At 37.4% G+C, this 17,835-nt stretch overlaps 1 protein-coding gene across 1 annotated transcript in view; it reads right to left on the reverse strand.

Moving 5' to 3' along the window:
• Window positions 1–17,835, reverse strand: part of LOC593418 (neurofibromin) — a 60,134-nt gene that overhangs the window by 17,911 nt on the left and 24,388 nt on the right. Inside the window, exons 13-35 of the mRNA XM_030972198.1 lie at window positions 17,614–17,810; window positions 16,680–16,863; window positions 16,019–16,205; window positions 15,331–15,404; window positions 14,686–14,847; window positions 13,713–13,786; window positions 13,250–13,345; window positions 12,743–12,800; window positions 11,899–12,158; window positions 11,173–11,254; window positions 10,741–10,874; window positions 10,222–10,338; window positions 9,239–9,420; window positions 8,364–8,575; window positions 7,402–7,485; window positions 6,380–6,657; window positions 5,611–5,735; window positions 3,138–3,309; window positions 2,590–2,736; window positions 2,000–2,098; window positions 1,362–1,529; window positions 748–871; window positions 26–160 (exon numbers count right to left, since the gene is read on the reverse strand). Of these exons, the coding sequence (XP_030828058.1) occupies window positions 26–160; window positions 748–871; window positions 1,362–1,529; window positions 2,000–2,098; window positions 2,590–2,736; window positions 3,138–3,309; window positions 5,611–5,735; window positions 6,380–6,657; window positions 7,402–7,485; window positions 8,364–8,575; window positions 9,239–9,420; window positions 10,222–10,338; window positions 10,741–10,874; window positions 11,173–11,254; window positions 11,899–12,158; window positions 12,743–12,800; window positions 13,250–13,345; window positions 13,713–13,786; window positions 14,686–14,847; window positions 15,331–15,404; window positions 16,019–16,205; window positions 16,680–16,863; window positions 17,614–17,810 (3,351 nt within the window). The remainder of the gene's footprint in view (window positions 1–25; window positions 161–747; window positions 872–1,361; window positions 1,530–1,999; window positions 2,099–2,589; window positions 2,737–3,137; window positions 3,310–5,610; window positions 5,736–6,379; window positions 6,658–7,401; window positions 7,486–8,363; window positions 8,576–9,238; window positions 9,421–10,221; window positions 10,339–10,740; window positions 10,875–11,172; window positions 11,255–11,898; window positions 12,159–12,742; window positions 12,801–13,249; window positions 13,346–13,712; window positions 13,787–14,685; window positions 14,848–15,330; window positions 15,405–16,018; window positions 16,206–16,679; window positions 16,864–17,613; window positions 17,811–17,835) is intronic.

Here is a 17,835-nt window from a genome sequence, read left to right on the forward strand (position 1 = left end):
TTATTATTATATAGTAAACATTTACCTTGAGGAGGACGAAGACCCTTTCATTTCTCTTGATGTATTCCTTGAGTCTTGAGTTACAGTTGTAGACATATACAGCAGACAGGTTCTGAGTGACATGCTCTGGGAAACGCACACCACGGGAGAGCACTTGAGGCTGGAGAGACGAGCAAGATATCAATTATTAAACCTTTGTATGATACTAAAATGACACAAAAATTAATAAAATCTTGATGAGAAATATGGAATAACCCTGTTCTTTCAATACAATCACCTCCATATGAACACTAACACCAATCTTTATGCAGTTCTCATGTGCAGTCATTGTACATGTATGTCTTAAATGCACATGTATGTTTTTAAAGTCCTCAATGAATTTTCTTCATATGAATGCAGCTTTTTTAATCCCCACTTGCCATTCATTTAGTACAAACAATTATTTAAAAAAAAAAAATATAAAAATGTATTAGTTTAGCATGGAATATGTGAACATGCTTTATTTTCATGATACTCTTTCTGAACCCATTGCATCCTGGAACGGAGTGGTTCCTTTGTTAAGTCTATGGGATTGGGATAATTATAAGTTAACAAGGTAAGATGCTTGAGCGCTGTAATCAGTAATGGCTGCCTTGGTAAAGCCGCTTACTAATAATGGAGCACCAGGTGTGGCATCATGTCAGACATGAGCTCTATACAAGAACTTGATATTACGATCATTATGATTAATCTCAATCCATGACGTACCTTGAAGCGGTTGTCAGGACCAAAGTTGGTGCAATCCAGAACGACCTCAAATGGATTCTTATCAAACGGCTTGAGAGTGAGGAGGATATGATACATGAGCTGCTCAAAGTCTATCTCAGAACACCTGCATTGATGAGAAAAGAAAAACAATGCAGAATTGTCAGAAGTTAAGAGAATTCAACATGGTTTGATATAAATATCCTACATATAAAGCAAATATACAACCTGCAAACTATTTATTTGTGAGGGAGTGAGAGAAAGAGAGAGAGAGAGAGGGGGGAGAGAGAGAGAGAGAGAGAGAGATAGAGTGAGAGAGACAGAGAGCAAAAAACATGTACATGTATATGGAGGGCAAGAAAGACAGAGTGAGTGAGGGCATGAGAACAAGAGAAAGAGAGAGGGAGGGAAGAGAAAAGGTATACTTTGCTCAAATGATAAGATTGAGTACTGTAAACACTGTTACTTTTGCGTTGAGCGACCCTCAGCCCGTTTATAACACACATAAGAAGTCTTGCTTATATTTTTTGCGAGTTCTAAAATTTGCGCTTGCCGATTTAGCGCAAAATCCGCGAAAATAAATGTACTGCAAATATTTCTACTTTTACAGTACTCACTTGTATTTCCTTGCTACATAGTAGAAGACCGGATTGCCTGCTCTTGAGATGCCATCTTGATAGAAGATGTTGAGAGATTTAAGACGCTTAAAGTCTTCCTCGTTGAAGATGTTCCTTCTTGCCATCATCTCCTCAAAGCTGCTACTTGTCAGGTCCATGCTCCCAAAACTGATAATTAAACATATGACAGTTACAGTTTTGAGATGGAGTACATTGGTATAGACATATGATTGGCTCAGATTGCTTCAGCTATTACAATTTATTATGAAGCCCTTCCTTCTTAAAATTTATAATATAAATCAGTGAGTACCTACAAGGTATTACATTGGATATGAAATAGAGTGGCTATGTAATGCTCTGTCTTCCACCACATCTTTATCAAATCTTTCTCTATTCCAGTGTAAGCTCTGAAAAATTTTCATTTTGTCCTTTTCAACTCTACTTGTAACATCCATTGTTACAATGTTATCCTTCATGGGCCTGTTTCACAAAGCGTTTTTTCAATGACAAATGACGAAAATCAGTGACAAATCTGCGGATAACCAATCAAAAGCAAGGATTTCAGTAGCTTATAACAAAAACAGTCATTTGTCACTGATGACAAGTTTTGTGAAATGGGGCCCTGATGACAGACTTACTGTGAGTCAAGGACCAGTCTGGAATGTTCTGGAGGACCAATGTAAGCCAGGAGGGTGATCATCTTATCAAACGGTCTCCGTCCCACTGCTCGATGATCTCTGCATGTAACAATCAAAGGAAAATGAATATGGATTACAACATATATCAGGACCATCATTAAACACTTTCTCTCCAAAAATTTGGTATGTCCAGGAGGATAAATTTAAGTGTACGGCAAGAGAGCAATTATTTTATAAAAAAGTCTTTGTCCTGCTGCTTTATGATCTCTGCATAAAACAAGGAAATTATAATGATGTACAAAATATCAGGCACAACCACAAAACACTTTATCTGAAATCTAGTATGTTTAGAAGGGCAAATGCAAGTGTAAGCAAAGAGAGTAATGATCTTATTAAAGGAATTAAAACAATTTCTTTCTTTATTTCGTTCTTTCATGTATGCAACTTAAAATGACTAAACATACACTAATGAAATAAATACATCTGTAATTATTGACACAAAGATGTTAGAACGACATTTTGATAGTTTAGTTCTTGTTTAGAGATTAAAAGTCTTAAGAGTCTTAAGTGATTTCTTAACGGATTCTTACCTGCTACTGGAGAGGAATGCACCCATCTTCTCTTGATGATTCCATAGTAATCTATGAAGGGCAAGAACGTTGGCATCAGAGATGTAGGAAGGGGTGTTGCTTACATTCTCAATGGTGTGACAGTCAGAAGCTATGTCCTGAAAGAATCTGTAGGAGAACAAAATGATTAAACATGAAAACAAATAGTTGTTGATTTGTCCTGCTTGGGAACACTGTAGAGAAATAATAGCCCACAAGATCGAAAATGTTGGTCTCATTACCCCTCAAGAGAGACCGAGGGTCACATTGAATAAGGTCCCTTTTCCCATCCCAGGCCATGACAAATCAACATTAACAACATCAACAATGAAAACAGCAGCAGCAGCAGCAGCATCAGCGACAAACACCACAAGTTATTGCAGTAACTATATTTATTGCAGGCTTTGTCTATCTCATGGGCCTATTTACCTGCCCACATTAAACTATTTGTTACATTCTACATGCACTTCTCATAATTGTTGATGAACTCTGAATAACTAAAAGCATTGTTGCAGTGGATCACAGCTTACCTGATCGCCCTACCAGCGTTCTCACTGAGAAACTTGTTGAAGTGCATCATATGCTGTTCCTTGAACTGGACCTGATTGGCAACATTCTGCATGATCTTAGAGACCAGCTTCAGACCTCTCTGGACCTTCAACGATGGCTTCATGTTTACAATCCCATGCTCATAGGGAGATACTGGGGAATGAACAATACAAACAAAAATATAAATCAAAACAAGTTATACAACATTCAAACAAAATGTATGGACTGTATGAAAGTGTGACACATGGAGGATGTTTCACAAAACTTGTCATCAGTGACAAATGACAGTTCTTGTTATAAGCAAGTGAAATCCTTGCTTCTGATTGGTTATCAGCAGATTTGTCACTGATTTTTGTCATTTGTCATTGAAAGAAGGCTTTATGAAACACCCCCATGCTCTGATGACATTTGCTCGGTGAAATTCTGACATACATGTAATTCAAATTCTTGGACACTACACCTAACCCTAACCATTGCAACGTTTACCCTTACCTCATTGCTTTGATGAATCAAACCCTTGAGCAAACGTTGGATTATCAGATTTCAAGCATAAAATACATCTTATCAAACACCTGCTTAAAGTTGATACTCTAAGCAAATAAATGTCCCTTAATTTGTTACCTACGGCAAGTATATGTTATTTTTAAGTTTTTCAATTACTTAGTATATCACAAAAAATTCTGTCTACTCGAAATCCTCAATTGAAATGTCTAAAATATCCGCCTCTCTTTGCATAGAAAATCAGTCACGACGCTGGTCTACTTTTTATGACCTCACGTCCGGGAGAGAGTATATTCACGTACCCGGATGTTCCATAGCAAACATGTGCAGAGTGATACGATTTTCTGCATATTTTTGTTTCAAAGGCTGAAAAGTCTAATAAATCATAATTCTATGTACAATTCTTTACCTTCCCCTAGTACTTCATAGTATTAATATCAATTCCCCTTTTAAAAATTATGACATATACATGCCAACGATGTGCTATTAGTCGATATTTTCACAATGTAATTTTTGTTTTGGTGTTGAAATCGGCCCAGGCACGGAGTAAACAGTAGCTGTCTACCCATGCACAGTTCATTACCATACACTACAGCGATCTCCCGATGGTTTCTTCTTCCTTTTTCCCATGTCTTTCGCCTTCCTTGGCCCTGAACATCCTTCATCTACCAATTCTGACACCGGTTGTCAGGAGCAAGTCTTTGTTAGTTGTTTTTCTTAGCTGGCAACGTCGCTTTCATTCTCTTGCAATTGCCGATAAACATATAACTAGCGCACGTACGTTCCATCACAAGCAAGCAGCGCCTAGAGCAGCGGCTTGGTCTTACCTCCCGATTCTGCTCGCTCCACGAACGTTCATGCAAGAGCCGCATCACTCGCCAAAATATTATAGAGGAAGCGCGCTTGCATGATCTCGTTCAAGTTTGATATTTTACAACATAAAATGTTTAACTGGTACTGTATCCTTTTTGAGGCAGTCACACACATCTATGATAAGTACTATCATAGTTCTAGACATATTCGTTTTACAAAACTGCTCATGTACATCTGATGACAATATAATGCATCCGCCTATTCATAAGTGCACGATTTAACTTTAATTCCTAAGCAGTAAACTCGTCTTAAATCTCTACCAAATAGGTGAATATGAGGATATAAAAAAAAATCAGCGACTGGAAAATGTTGCTTCGTTATTCTTCATTCAAATGAAAACAGAAAATCCATCAAATATACTCCGTAACAACAACAAATCTAAGCTCTGACAGGATAGCATTTACGTAGGGATATCACTGCCATTCACTCTCACTGAGCCCATGACTCCCGTTCGTGACGTCACGGATAGAGGCCCGACTCTACGTGCACTTCCGGGTTTCAGACTTAGATATTTTGGTAGAGTTTACTCGAATAAATTCATTATTCTAAACTTGTTTTGTCGGGTGGACACCATTTGATGTTATTATGGAGGTTAAAAGCTTTCTATTTATGTAATTATCTCAGTATTTGGGATTGTCTTAGAGTATCAACTTTAACAAAAGATGAATCTGTTATTAAATAGATCATACTTATAAATCTTTATCTTCCTATACCCAGACAGGTACACACAAAGCGAACAGGACAAGTTTCATAAAGCTGTGTGTAAGGTTGCGCATGACTTTACTAATGACTTGAATATGAAGAGCTTAATGGAATTCTCAAATCCTTTTAATTGCATAAGCTAAAGTTCAAATATGCAGATGTAGATTAACCTTATGATTATTAACAAAACATTTTAATGCAAAGTGTATTTTGGGCTACAATTTAATTGAGATTATGGGAAATACAGTCACACTTTGTGAAAATGTCAGGAAAAACTTTGGGCATCCCGTTTGGCTCTTCATATTCAAATAATTTGTTAAGTCATTCGTAACTTTACGCTCAGCTTTATGAAACAACCCCCAGGACAGGGTAACGTACCAATGGCTGGATTGATGAACCTGAGGAATATTGCACTTCCCACAGCTCCCAAGGAGTTCATTGGAAACCTCTGAGCTACGACTTCATTCAGGCAATGGCATACACTACGCAGCTGTGGTGGAAACCTATTGAAGGATGATAACATGATCAGTCAAAATTACTGTTACACAGGTATGGGACACAACTTGTAGTTTTTAATAATACTGTAAGGTAATCTTATAATGGTCTGACAAGAATTTTAGAAATCAAAGCTACTACAGTCAAATCTGTCTATAGCTACTGCCCAAGGGAAACACAAGACGTGGTCTTTGTAGACAGGTGGTCACTAAAGCAGGTTTGATTGTAGAAACTCAATCATTTGAATGACTGAAATCAGAGATGTGTTAGAGGTTGCAGAATATATCTTCCCACTTGTTTATAGAAGTATAGAACAGTGATTCCTCAAATAAAAACAAAACAACATTATTCTGTTCTTGCATCATTATATCATATATCTCTATAGAAATGTTCTGCCAAAATGGTTATAGCTCTGCTGCCCTAAAAAGGCATCATGATAGTCAATGAATGTCTTCCTACCAGAAATCATTTAATTCATCTGGGTTAATCCTTTGAGTAAGTCAGACGTTTTCATAAGGTTCTAATATTTCATATGATTGAGGCCTGATGCGAAGTAACTCACATAATAGTGTTAATACCTTTCACGCTCTGAAAAGATGCGTATATCTTTTCATTGTTTTAATATTTCAAGTTTCCTCAACTCCACACTTACTGATCAACAGAATTTATAATGGCCTTGAAGAACTTCTTGGCCAGTTGCATGAGGCTCGCCTGGTACTCAGGAAGGTTCTCCTCTTCATGAGCTTCCATACGAGCGGTGTCGACCTCGTAGCGGACGTGACTGGTTGGACCGGTCATCATCTCCTGGACCAAGGGATGCAGTAGAAGCTTGAGGTAGTTCTGACCGTACATCTTGAAGCAAGCCGCCATGATCTTGGACGCTAGGCTGTTGCCTCGGAATAAGGTCTGCATGCAGTCTGCTAGCTCAACCTGCACGATGGTGGGTGAGTTATGTATCATTAAATGTGCTCAGAAGTAGGTTGGATTGTCAGAGGTATTATCAAGAAGTGGGATGAGAAATGTCTTCGTCTGATTTCACTGAGTAATTATTTAAAAGAAAATATCAAAAGTGAAATCCAAATGTCATATTCACTTCTTGATAATTTCTCTTCAAAACAAACACTACACAAGTATTCACATTTGCATGCAATCTAGGTACAACTGTTGCAATCTATTTGATTGTAGGCCTTACCCCCCCCCCCCCCCCTCCAGCTATTATGCTCTACAACCTTAACAACGCACATATATACACAATACAATCACTATCAAATACAAGTACAGGTTCCCTTCATTCACTCAATGCTATTAATAACCTCCAGGAAACCTACCCTTCAGTCAAATTAGTTAGGTTTTGTCTTTTTTTTTTGGTGGGTTTTGAAAGAGGTATTGGATGTAGGAAAATGAACATGTATATCAGAAACATAGAATTTGAGTTACATCAAATGTGTTGAGATTCATAAATGGCTACTAGGAGAAATCTAGAGGAGAGCAGTCTCTATAAATGCCATATTCCTTGCTCAATTCTTATGCTATCATGAAATGCCCCTCCCCCTCTCCCCCTTCACCGTCCCCCTCCTCCCTAAGGGCTCCTCTAGTTACCCAACATTCATGCACATTGAACATGTAATACTCAACCTGAGTTAGTTCCATTCAACATCAAGTATATACCTTTACCTCTTTTGAGAACATATTCCAGAGAAGCTGGTAGAGCAAGTGTTTAGCATCAAACAGAGTCACATAAACCCTGGCTAGCTCATCCTATGAATAGATAAAGGTAGCTCTTTAACAAGTGTTTAGCATCAAACAGAGTCACATAAACCCTGGCTAGCTCATCCTATGAATAGATAAAGGTAGCTCTTTAACAAGTGTTTAGCATCAAACAGAGTCACATAAACCCTGGCTAGCTCATCCTATGAATAGATAAAGGTAGCTCTTTAACAAGTGTTTAGCATCAAACAGAGTCACATAAACCCTGGCTAGCTCATCCTACAAATAGATAAAGGTAGCTCTTTAACATGGGATCTTAATACAGTGAAACTTGTCTAAAAAGACCTAAGGGAGACAAGAAAAGTGGTCTCTAAAGGCAGGTGGTCTTTATGTACAGGTGCCTATAGTTTCAAGGGCAAAAAGAATGTGGCCTTTGTAGACAGGGGTCGCTAAAGCAGGTTTGATTGTAAACAGTTTGAAAACGGATTAGATAAACTCTCATCAACTGAGGACAGAAGAAAGTATGAATCTGATCATTAAGGATGATTTTCATCCCTATTTCTTCCAGCCACTGCCACATACATGTACCTGTCCGACATGTCAATAAATGTTAAAGGGAGAAGATCCAGTCCCTTTCTTCACCATGCAATCTTACCTTTCTCCAATACAAGTATACATCTAAACATTCCAAAATTGTGCGCTCGATAAAGTTCTTTAGTTTAATGTCATAGAGATGTTTTATTATTTAACTTTTTTTTTAAAGAAGCAGAAAGAAATATTACAATAAAGACTTACAAAATCATCTGAGCAGCATCAAACCATTTAAATGTGGGACTCTTCTTACAAGTACTGCTAGTTATCAATAATAATCTGATATCTAAAGTGAGTTTTTTTAAACTAATTTTTGTGTGGGGAAGATAGAACATTACCATCTGTGATGAAGCAATGACATTAGCCAGGGCCATGGCGATGGGGAGTTCCCCCTTGTCACCCAGCATGGTCATGAGACCCACTAGCCTCTCAAACCGATCAGCTAGAACAGTCTCAGCTAGGGTATCAAACTCTGTCCCTTGCTGGAGTATCTTGGTCAGGACTTCGATGAATGCTGCCCTCGTCTGGACATCAGGGTGATAGCCCAGTTCTAAGGGAACATACAATGGAAAGAGGATGCAGTAGATATATGGAAAGCACATATTGTACAAGTACCGGTACACAGAAATTAATGTACAAATATGTTGTATATTATGTTTGCGAGTGAGTTGCAGACAGGTAAGACAACTGCATATTTCATCACAGTAGTTTTCAATCTCACAAATGAAACACATTGAATATTTGTAGTCATACAACATCCATCTCTCTCTCTAAGTGCCATATCGATTGACTTTGGCGATCATGCTGTTTCACAACCCTCGATTCCTACCCATCGCTATTACCACCACTCCCAGTTCTTTCACTCTTCTCTCTTCCAACAATTTCTGCAGACTGTCCATCCAAAGTATCCTCCTTCTACCCCTACTCCTCCTTCCAACATCCATAACCATCATGATCACTAAGTAAAGAAGACTTTAAAAACAAATTTGAGGTGAACATTCTGAGTTTAAAAGCCTTTGCTCTCTATCTAAAGCACTGCAAGTCGTCATCACTCACAGAAGAATTGATAAACACAACAGTTTAAAATCTACGCACAGATAGAAAAAAAGAACAAGAGAGAAAACAGCATTACAGGAAAATCGAGAAGACAGTAAATGTACATATTTCAACCTTACATGGATATTAAAATGATGAGAAAGGTGGATGGGTTTACCTATGGAATGTCTAAGACCACTGTCTATGTTGGCACTGAGCAGATTGGACATAGCTTGTATAGTACATTTCCTGAGTGATGATTGATTGTTAGTCTCAGTAGGAGACCTTGTTGATTCAACGCTCTTCTCTTCCTCTCGATCCATCACATCATTCAGCAGCTTCATGAATAATGTGAAATATCTGCCAAGGATAGAAAGAAAAGGTGTTGAACATTATTATAGCTATGACTCAATAAACCAACATGTTTGAAACCCTTATCCATCACATCATTCAGTAGCTTCATGAATAATGTGAAATATCTGGCAAAGAAATGGAACCGTAATTGTTATCATAATGGCTATTAGCAGATAAAAATGATTTGGTGCCCCTTATCGATATACAATGCAAAGTATCACTGTCCAAATAATATCCATACAATATGACTCTCTACAGTTATCAGGATTATGAGAGAAGTACTGTTTAAAAAAAAATAATCACAAATTGTTCAACAAATCAGTGTTTTGTTTCAGATAGTAAATGGCATGAAACTTTTGTGAATCTTGACCACTCAGGGATTTTCGAAAATCAAATATGCATGGATGCAAAAGTGTGTGGTATCAGAGAGTATATAATTTTCTACAGTTTGATTTCATACAGCCCTACAACTGTGAACATTTGTAGGCAACCATGTGAAATGAATTTCAGTAAAACAGGCAATTGCATTGAAAGTACTAAACTGTTTCTGATACACTGACCTAACAAACACATACATCTCAGACAAGCTACTAATGTTATGTATTAAAAGTATGTGTTATAAAAATTATAATAATAATAAAATGGTGCTCATAAAGCCCTTTCCTCTGAAGTCTCTAAGCGCTAAAATAACCTCTGTGATACATAAAATGTCAAGTTCATGAGTTAAAACAAGTTCGCATATATTGGATTTTATTATTAATTGATCTGGCAAAAGGGAATCACTTTCAAATTAGACTTTAAACTTACTTCAGAAATAGTTTTGATTTGGCTTCCATGATATCACCGGCATCTCCTTCTTCTGGCTGTAGAGGGAGTGCTACTAATAAAGCCGCCATGGCCTCCATGCTAGCTTCATCAAGTTCTCTGCAAACATCAAAAAATATCAAATCATGTTCATTCCTGATTGATTGCTATTGTAATAAAGGCATTCATCTACATTTGCCACTCACTACCCAAGAGAAAAATGGGGACCCGGTAGGATGATGAAAGCATTTGTGTAAGTAATTGCCTATACCCGCACAGTGACCATATGGTAGGAATACTCCCCAGGTAGTAGAGATGGTGCACATTGTACATAATTGAATCCAATGACCTGGATAAAAATATCTGTAAAGCACTTAGAGACGATAATCCGTATTAAGCAAAATTGACATCCATTCAAAGAATTAATTACAAATCTACTTAATATGAAAATCCTTGAATAGTTTTGTCACTATCTGCATAGTCCCAGTACCATAAACGGATCTACAAACGGAAGACACCTACCTTGTGAGTGACTTGATTTCATCTGTGGCACCATCATTTGAGAAGCCTAAGATCCAATCAGAGAGATAGTCTACAAGCTTGTTCCTAAAACGGATCTCTTGCCTGAAGGATAAACAATCTCTCCTCTTCATCATCTATTAAAGACAATCAAAGAAATTTACAAAATCATTTGATGGTATCTACATCATATTCTTGTCATCATGAATAATTCATCAAGTTTGTCAGATAAAATAAATCTGTGAGTACAATAGCCTGGAGAGTGCACCTGGATGGAATTGATATGACCATAAATCACAAAGCCCATGAATACAGTCTTCTTTGTAATGACAGTTGAAATGTGATTTGCATAGAATAATTCAATAAAAATATGTGGCCATCCAGTCAATAAAAAAGAATTTAAAATGCTATCTAGGTATATACATATATACTCACCATGGACAGAAGCTTGCATAGCTGGACTTTGATCTGTACTACATTCTCATTGGCAGTGCTTGGGTCTAGTCTCCTCACATACCTGCATGATGACAAAGATATATTAATCTATTTTGAAAACTCTGGGTTAAAGAATGTTATAAATCAAATTTTCACACTAACTATTTTAATCAAAGTGAAATCACCTCGATATAACAGTACTACCATTATCAAATAAGATTCAATTTTAGAATAACCACATCCAATCATGACCAATCCCCTTCCCCCTTCCCCTCCTCACCCACTCTCTCCCTTTTAGCTTCCTCTCCCTCCTCATTAACATCATCATCACAATCCTCATTGTAATCATCATCACAATCCTCATTGTAATCATCATCACAATCCTCATTGTAATCATCCTCACAATCCTCATTGTAATCATCATCACAATCCTCATTGCAATCATCCTCCTAATCGGGAGCGCCAGGAGTGTCAAGTCTGACAAACATGAGCGCTATACAAGAACCCACTATTATTATTATTATTATTATTAAACATAACTTATATCAGTGTATCATCATCACCACCATCACTACCATTGTCATCCCTGTCACCGTTATCATAACCATCATTATCACAATCATCACTGTCATAATCCTCATCATCATCATCATCACAGTCATCAGCAATAAGATCACCAGTATCACCATCATCATTATCATTAACATGACTACCATCCAGTAATACCTTGTGATAGAGAGTATAAGACCCTCTATACTGACGATGCCTAGATGTTCAGCCACCTCTTCTTCTTCATGACCATTCTCAAGGACCTGACGTAGCACCTGAATCACATGCTTGATGAACAATGTATTTATCTCTGTTGTCTCAACCTGCCCATTACTGTCAAAGAATTTATCCACATATTCCTTGATCTGCTGGAAGAGTTGAGGATAGAGCGCTGGATCAAGCTCCTCTCCTATCATCTCCTTCACACAGTCTCTAGCCTAGATTAAGGATAATAACAAATATGAGGTTGAGTGATGTAGATAAGATTACCATCAAGTGTGAAGACCATGACATCATACAAACGACCAAACAGGTGAGAAAAAAAAATACATTCAACAGTTTGTAATGTTATGAACCAGGGCAAAATAACAGTGATTTCCTATTGAACTCTATTTATTTGAATGGTCAAATCTCAGCCAATACTTAGCATATTCAAATGTTTTTCGACATTTGGACATTATATTTCATGCTTTTTCGGAAAATGAAGTTCAAATTGAGAAATTGTAAAAATAGATTTTTATGATGTCACAGCTTTTGTACTCTATATATATTCCATATGCATGACATTGATATGATGGCTGACAGCCAATTATTCATTAATTGCAATGTATTTAAAAACAAACAAATGTCATCAAGGTGAGGAAACACAAGGAGACAGATGAAGATGAGTCACAAAGCCCAACAAAACAAAAAGAGGCAGAGGTACAGATTGAACTGAAAAGGGAAAGAGTGAGTCTAACCACAATGGGAGGTAGACGGAGGACAGAAAAGGGAAACTAAGTAAGGTGTTTAGATGGCTTACCTTAGCACCATGCTTCTCATTATTGCACACAAGTAATCTCAGAAGACTGGCCATGAAGCTGAAGAAAGAAAAAGGTATGAATTGGGTTAAAACTCATTAGATTGAATTAAACAAACAAAACCGGTAGGAAACCCGGGCCCAAGCTTTTATACAGGGAATCACCTTCAAATGCATTTAAATGAAACAAATGAAACACATCAAACACCTTGTTGTAAGAAATTGTACTTTTAACCAGGTTGCAAGGGATATCATTGAAAGCAATACTTCATAGCACATGTTTTCCTATGTGCACTTTTTGTTTACCCACATTCTCCAGCTGTGTAAATGAAATCTAATAGCACTGCTTGAACCACAGACTGACTTAAAAAACACTGGCATGCAAAGTACTTTCTTTGGTGAAATTTATTCACTTCTTTCTTGAGCAATGAAACTTATAAGAACACCATTTGGCATGCCTGAGAAAATTCAACAACAATACAACAACAAAAATCAAATAATTTGACTCACTTCTTGAGTTGATCTGTAGGTTCCTCAGTGACTGGAGATGATGAGAGGACTGGGGCTCCTATGTGCCTTGGACCAGCTTCACATGGTGAATCAAACCTAAGAAAAAATACAGATGGCAACGGTGAAAAAAATGATGCCTATTGAATTATAAATCATCAAAGAGTTGTCATAGAATAAAGTTCTGATCATTTTACATTTTTCTCTGGATGTAGAGGTAATGGGAAATTTTGTCCATAAGAAAGGCATTCTATCAATATTGCCTTTTTCATTCACATGTCAAACTAGTAACTTAATACAAATGTTAGTGTGATTGAATTTGCTTCTGCCTGCCTTGAAAATGCCTAATGGCTAGAATGCTCCCCACAGGAGTAAATGTTAGCAGTACTTTTTGTTCAACAATTTTCACAATTCAATAATTTCATTCTCGAATCATATCTTTACACAGTAGAATGAAGATACATACCTTGGTCTTCTGTTCCTTGACTTGAGACACATACCACCAGATGCACACAGGAAACCAGTCATGTTCTTCCATTCCTGTAACAATAACCAGAAGTTGTCAGGAACACAACTTTAACCTTAAATGGTTCAAAATGATCGTAGCATTCGCATCAAAGAAGCATATAATTGCTTTCCTACTTCTACCACATTATATCAGAATTCAAACATAAACCTTTTGCCATTTTAAAGAGTAACTATGTGTATGTTTTGGGTTTAGTCATAGCTATGAATTTCAACGCCAATGTTGCAAAGTTTGTGTTTTACTGTCACGATAAAAAATGATACAGCACATTAATTGGAAAGTTTTGTGTACCAATGACTATTCATTGGGATTCATGTAATCCAGTCTCAATATCTATGAATGCTATCCCATTGAATAGAAAAATTGCAGCCATCTTAAAATTATGGTTTTAGACAATAAATGCAATATGCACACAAAAAATGGTAATGTGGAACCAGCAATTATGTAATAGATACAAAAAGTATTTTTCTGGCTGAATTTTAAAAATGTGATTTACTCATGAATTGTCACTATTCAATGCTATTGTCAGCACTCTTATATTAATAATAATAATTACATTTATAGGGTGCTTTATACAGGCGTTTCTAAGCGCACAGGTGGTGCTATCTAACTTAGTATAATTATTCAACATGTTCAATAGCTTAAAAGGAACAAAATAGAATAAAATATTACTAATACAATACAATTCAGTTGAATGGAACTAATTACTTGTGTGCCCCTCCAGTTTACTATAACTGATTAAAAACGTGGGTTTTGAGAAGGGTTTTGGATGATTTAATGGATGTGGCATTTTGAAAATGGGGTGGACGTTTGTTCCAGAGGGCGGGGGCTATCGATGAAAAGGCACGGTCACCATAACATGTTTTTGTTGAATGAGAACACAATGATGGTACACGACCAATGGATGGCTTACATCAAACTCTTGTTCTCTTGGCTGTGGCACAATGTGTGATGCCTTCCCATCCCGTCTCATGTTCCTCTTACTATCCAGTGATGCACTGTCCTCTCCTTTACCCTTGTACAATCCTAAGGATCTGGTCGAGGTCTCCCAAAGGGAATATGTCTCATCCCACGCCTGTCAAAAGAATTTTAAAAATTCATTTTAGGTTTTAGATTTGTTAATACCATAATACAAACCTAACTCAATATGTTAATGATTAGAGAACTTTTTCATTCTCGATAACTGTATCAACAAAAAAGGTACAATTCCATTATAAACTTCATTTGAAGATGAGACAAACTAGATTACTTGACTTCCTTGTTGTTATTTTACAGGCAGAACTCAACCTCTGCAATCTCAGTCTCTTGTCTCAATGTACTTTAATAGTATATGATGGAATTTACAGACATCTCTACAATTACTGTTAAATTTGACTTTGGTTTAAAACTTCAGATGCTCTACAGTGTACAATTTTATACGATTAAACCAAGGTGCACATATGTGATTAGTTTTTCAATATGAAATTATAATAAATATTTATATTAAACATTAAAGACGGAAGAAACAAAGGAATTTGGTGATTTTTTTTCAAGCAAAAGAACATCCAACATAAATTACCTGACTGTTGCCATCGGTTACATACTCAATCTTCCTCAAAGATGCAAATATTCTTTTCCTCTGAGCTCCTTTTTCTGCAAAAGAGAGGAAAAAGAGGAGAGTGAAAGTTAGTCATAATATCATCACCATGGTGATTATGATTGCAATCATTGTCATTATTTTAATCAACATCATCACTATTGTCTTCATCCCCATCATCATTGTTATCATCATCGCAATCATCGTCATCATCATCATCGTAATCTTCGTCATCATCACCTTAATCATCTTCACCATCATCATCATCATCACCATCATCGTCGTCATCATCATCAGCGTCGTCATCATAATAATCGTCATCATCACTATCGTCTTTATCCCCATCATCATTATTATCATCATCATCATCATCACTATTATTATTATCATCATCATCATTATTATCATCATCATCATCATCACTATTATCATCATCATGATCATCCCCATCATCATCATCATCATCATCATCATCATCATCATCATCATCATCATCCCCATCATCATCATTATAATCGTCATCACCACCACCATCATCATCATCATCATCATCATCATCACCACCACCATCACCACCATCATCATCATCATCATCACCATCTTCATCATCATCATCACCATTACTATCATCATCATCCTCTCCACCATTTTCCCCCTACCACATCATTACCCTGTGGTCCTATTTGTGGGAGGCGCGCTAGTTCTGTGTAGACACCATAGTTTGGTACGACCTGAGTGAGGGCATAGTCATCGGTACCACAGCATATCTCTGCCTCCTCACACAGCTGGCCCAGGCAGGACAGGGCAGTGGATGTAGCCTCCTGGTCGCAGCTCCACAGGTTCATGATGAATACACACTATCAAGACAAACAGAAGGAAAGACAGTGACATATTAACATAGGTACATTTACAAACACAAACATATTAATCATGAGAAAATAAAAACGGCGTCAGAGAGAGAATCAGTAAGAGAGTTGGTGACAGAGATGCTGGTACAAAGAAGGACAGTGGGCTTGACAAACAATAAGGAAAAAGTATGAAATAAAGGGATAACATGACTGGGCATGACAATCAATGAGCAGTAAGAGACCAATGGAAGCTTGTTATAAACACTCAACAGGTCTTTGGCAAAGCTGCTCTGTATTTGACCCCCCCCCCCCCTCCTGATAAAAGAAAACCATTGAATGTTTCCTCCTTAAGTCCAGTTACTTCCCGATCGAGGAAAATCAGAGTGATATTGGTTAGAATCGTGATGCCAAAATACTAGTCTGAAGTGAAATTCAAACTCCTTACTGCTTGCCTGCCATTTAACCAATTTCAATATAACATACCTCTAGCTTGTTCTGTGCCTCTCTTGTTCTTGGAATGTTTGAATCTACTGTCGCATGGTCCTTGTATTTGTTGAGGAATCTGTTTCTCAAGGAGAGCACCTCACTGAGCCACTTGAGAACCTCAGTGGTGTTGATTATCTGCTGGGTGAGAAGCTTCTGGGCCACTGAGAACAACACTGAAGAGCTGCAACAAGACAATCAGCAACATAAACACATTGGTGTAAAGCTTCTTCAGAAGGTTATAGTATTGGTTATTGTTGCATGATTATACTTTGGTGACACCCATCTACTTCAAAATATGAATTCAATGACCAACAAAAAAATTTACTTTGAACCAAAAACTTGATTGACGGATGGCAAATGAGGTTGATATTAATGTAGATATGTGTAGTTACAAAGGAGAGACATCTTACCTAAAGTCCCAGAATGTTGCAATGGGTGCTTCAGGGTTCCAAAGCTCTACATTGCCAGGTTGATGGACTGTAAGGAGAGCTTTCATAGCTTCTACTACAGGTTTAGAAAAGTTACAAAGGAGAGACAACTTACCTAATGTCCCAGAACGTTGCAATGCGTGCTTCAGGGTTCCAGAGCTTTAAGTTGCCAGGTTGATGGAGCGTAAGAAGACCCTTCCTGGCTTCTACTGGAACATTTACTAAGAATCAACTTACCTAATGTCCCAGAACGTTGCGATGGGTGCCTCAGGGTTCCGGAGCTCAATGTTGCCAGGTTGATGGAGTGTAAGGAGAGCTTTCATAGCTTCTACTACAAGTTTAGAATAATTAAAAAGGAGAGACAACTCACCTAATGTCCCAGAACATTGCGATGGGTGCCTCAGGGTTCCGGAGCTCAATGTTGCCAGGTTGATGGAGTGTAAGGAGAGCTTTCATAGCTTCTACTACAAGTTTAGAATAATTAAAAAGGAGAGACAACTCACCTAATGTCCCAGAACGTTGCGATGGGTGCCTCAGGGTTCCATAGCTCTACATTGCCAGGTTGATGGAGTGTAAGGAGAGCTTTCATAGCTTCTACTGAGATGTCAGGAATGGTTGAATACTGGCACATGAGAGTTACTAGTCCTGTGATCAGCTGGTATGTGTTGTTCTGGATGACATGTCCTGCTGATCCATGGCTCTGTAGAAGGAGGTTATAATAATTA

The sequence above is a fragment of the Strongylocentrotus purpuratus genome, unplaced genomic scaffold (genome assembly GCF_000002235.5).
Source record: "Strongylocentrotus purpuratus isolate Spur 01 unplaced genomic scaffold, Spur_5.0 spur5_contig_862, whole genome shotgun sequence".
NCBI lineage: Eukaryota > Metazoa > Echinodermata > Echinoidea > Camarodonta > Strongylocentrotidae > Strongylocentrotus > Strongylocentrotus purpuratus.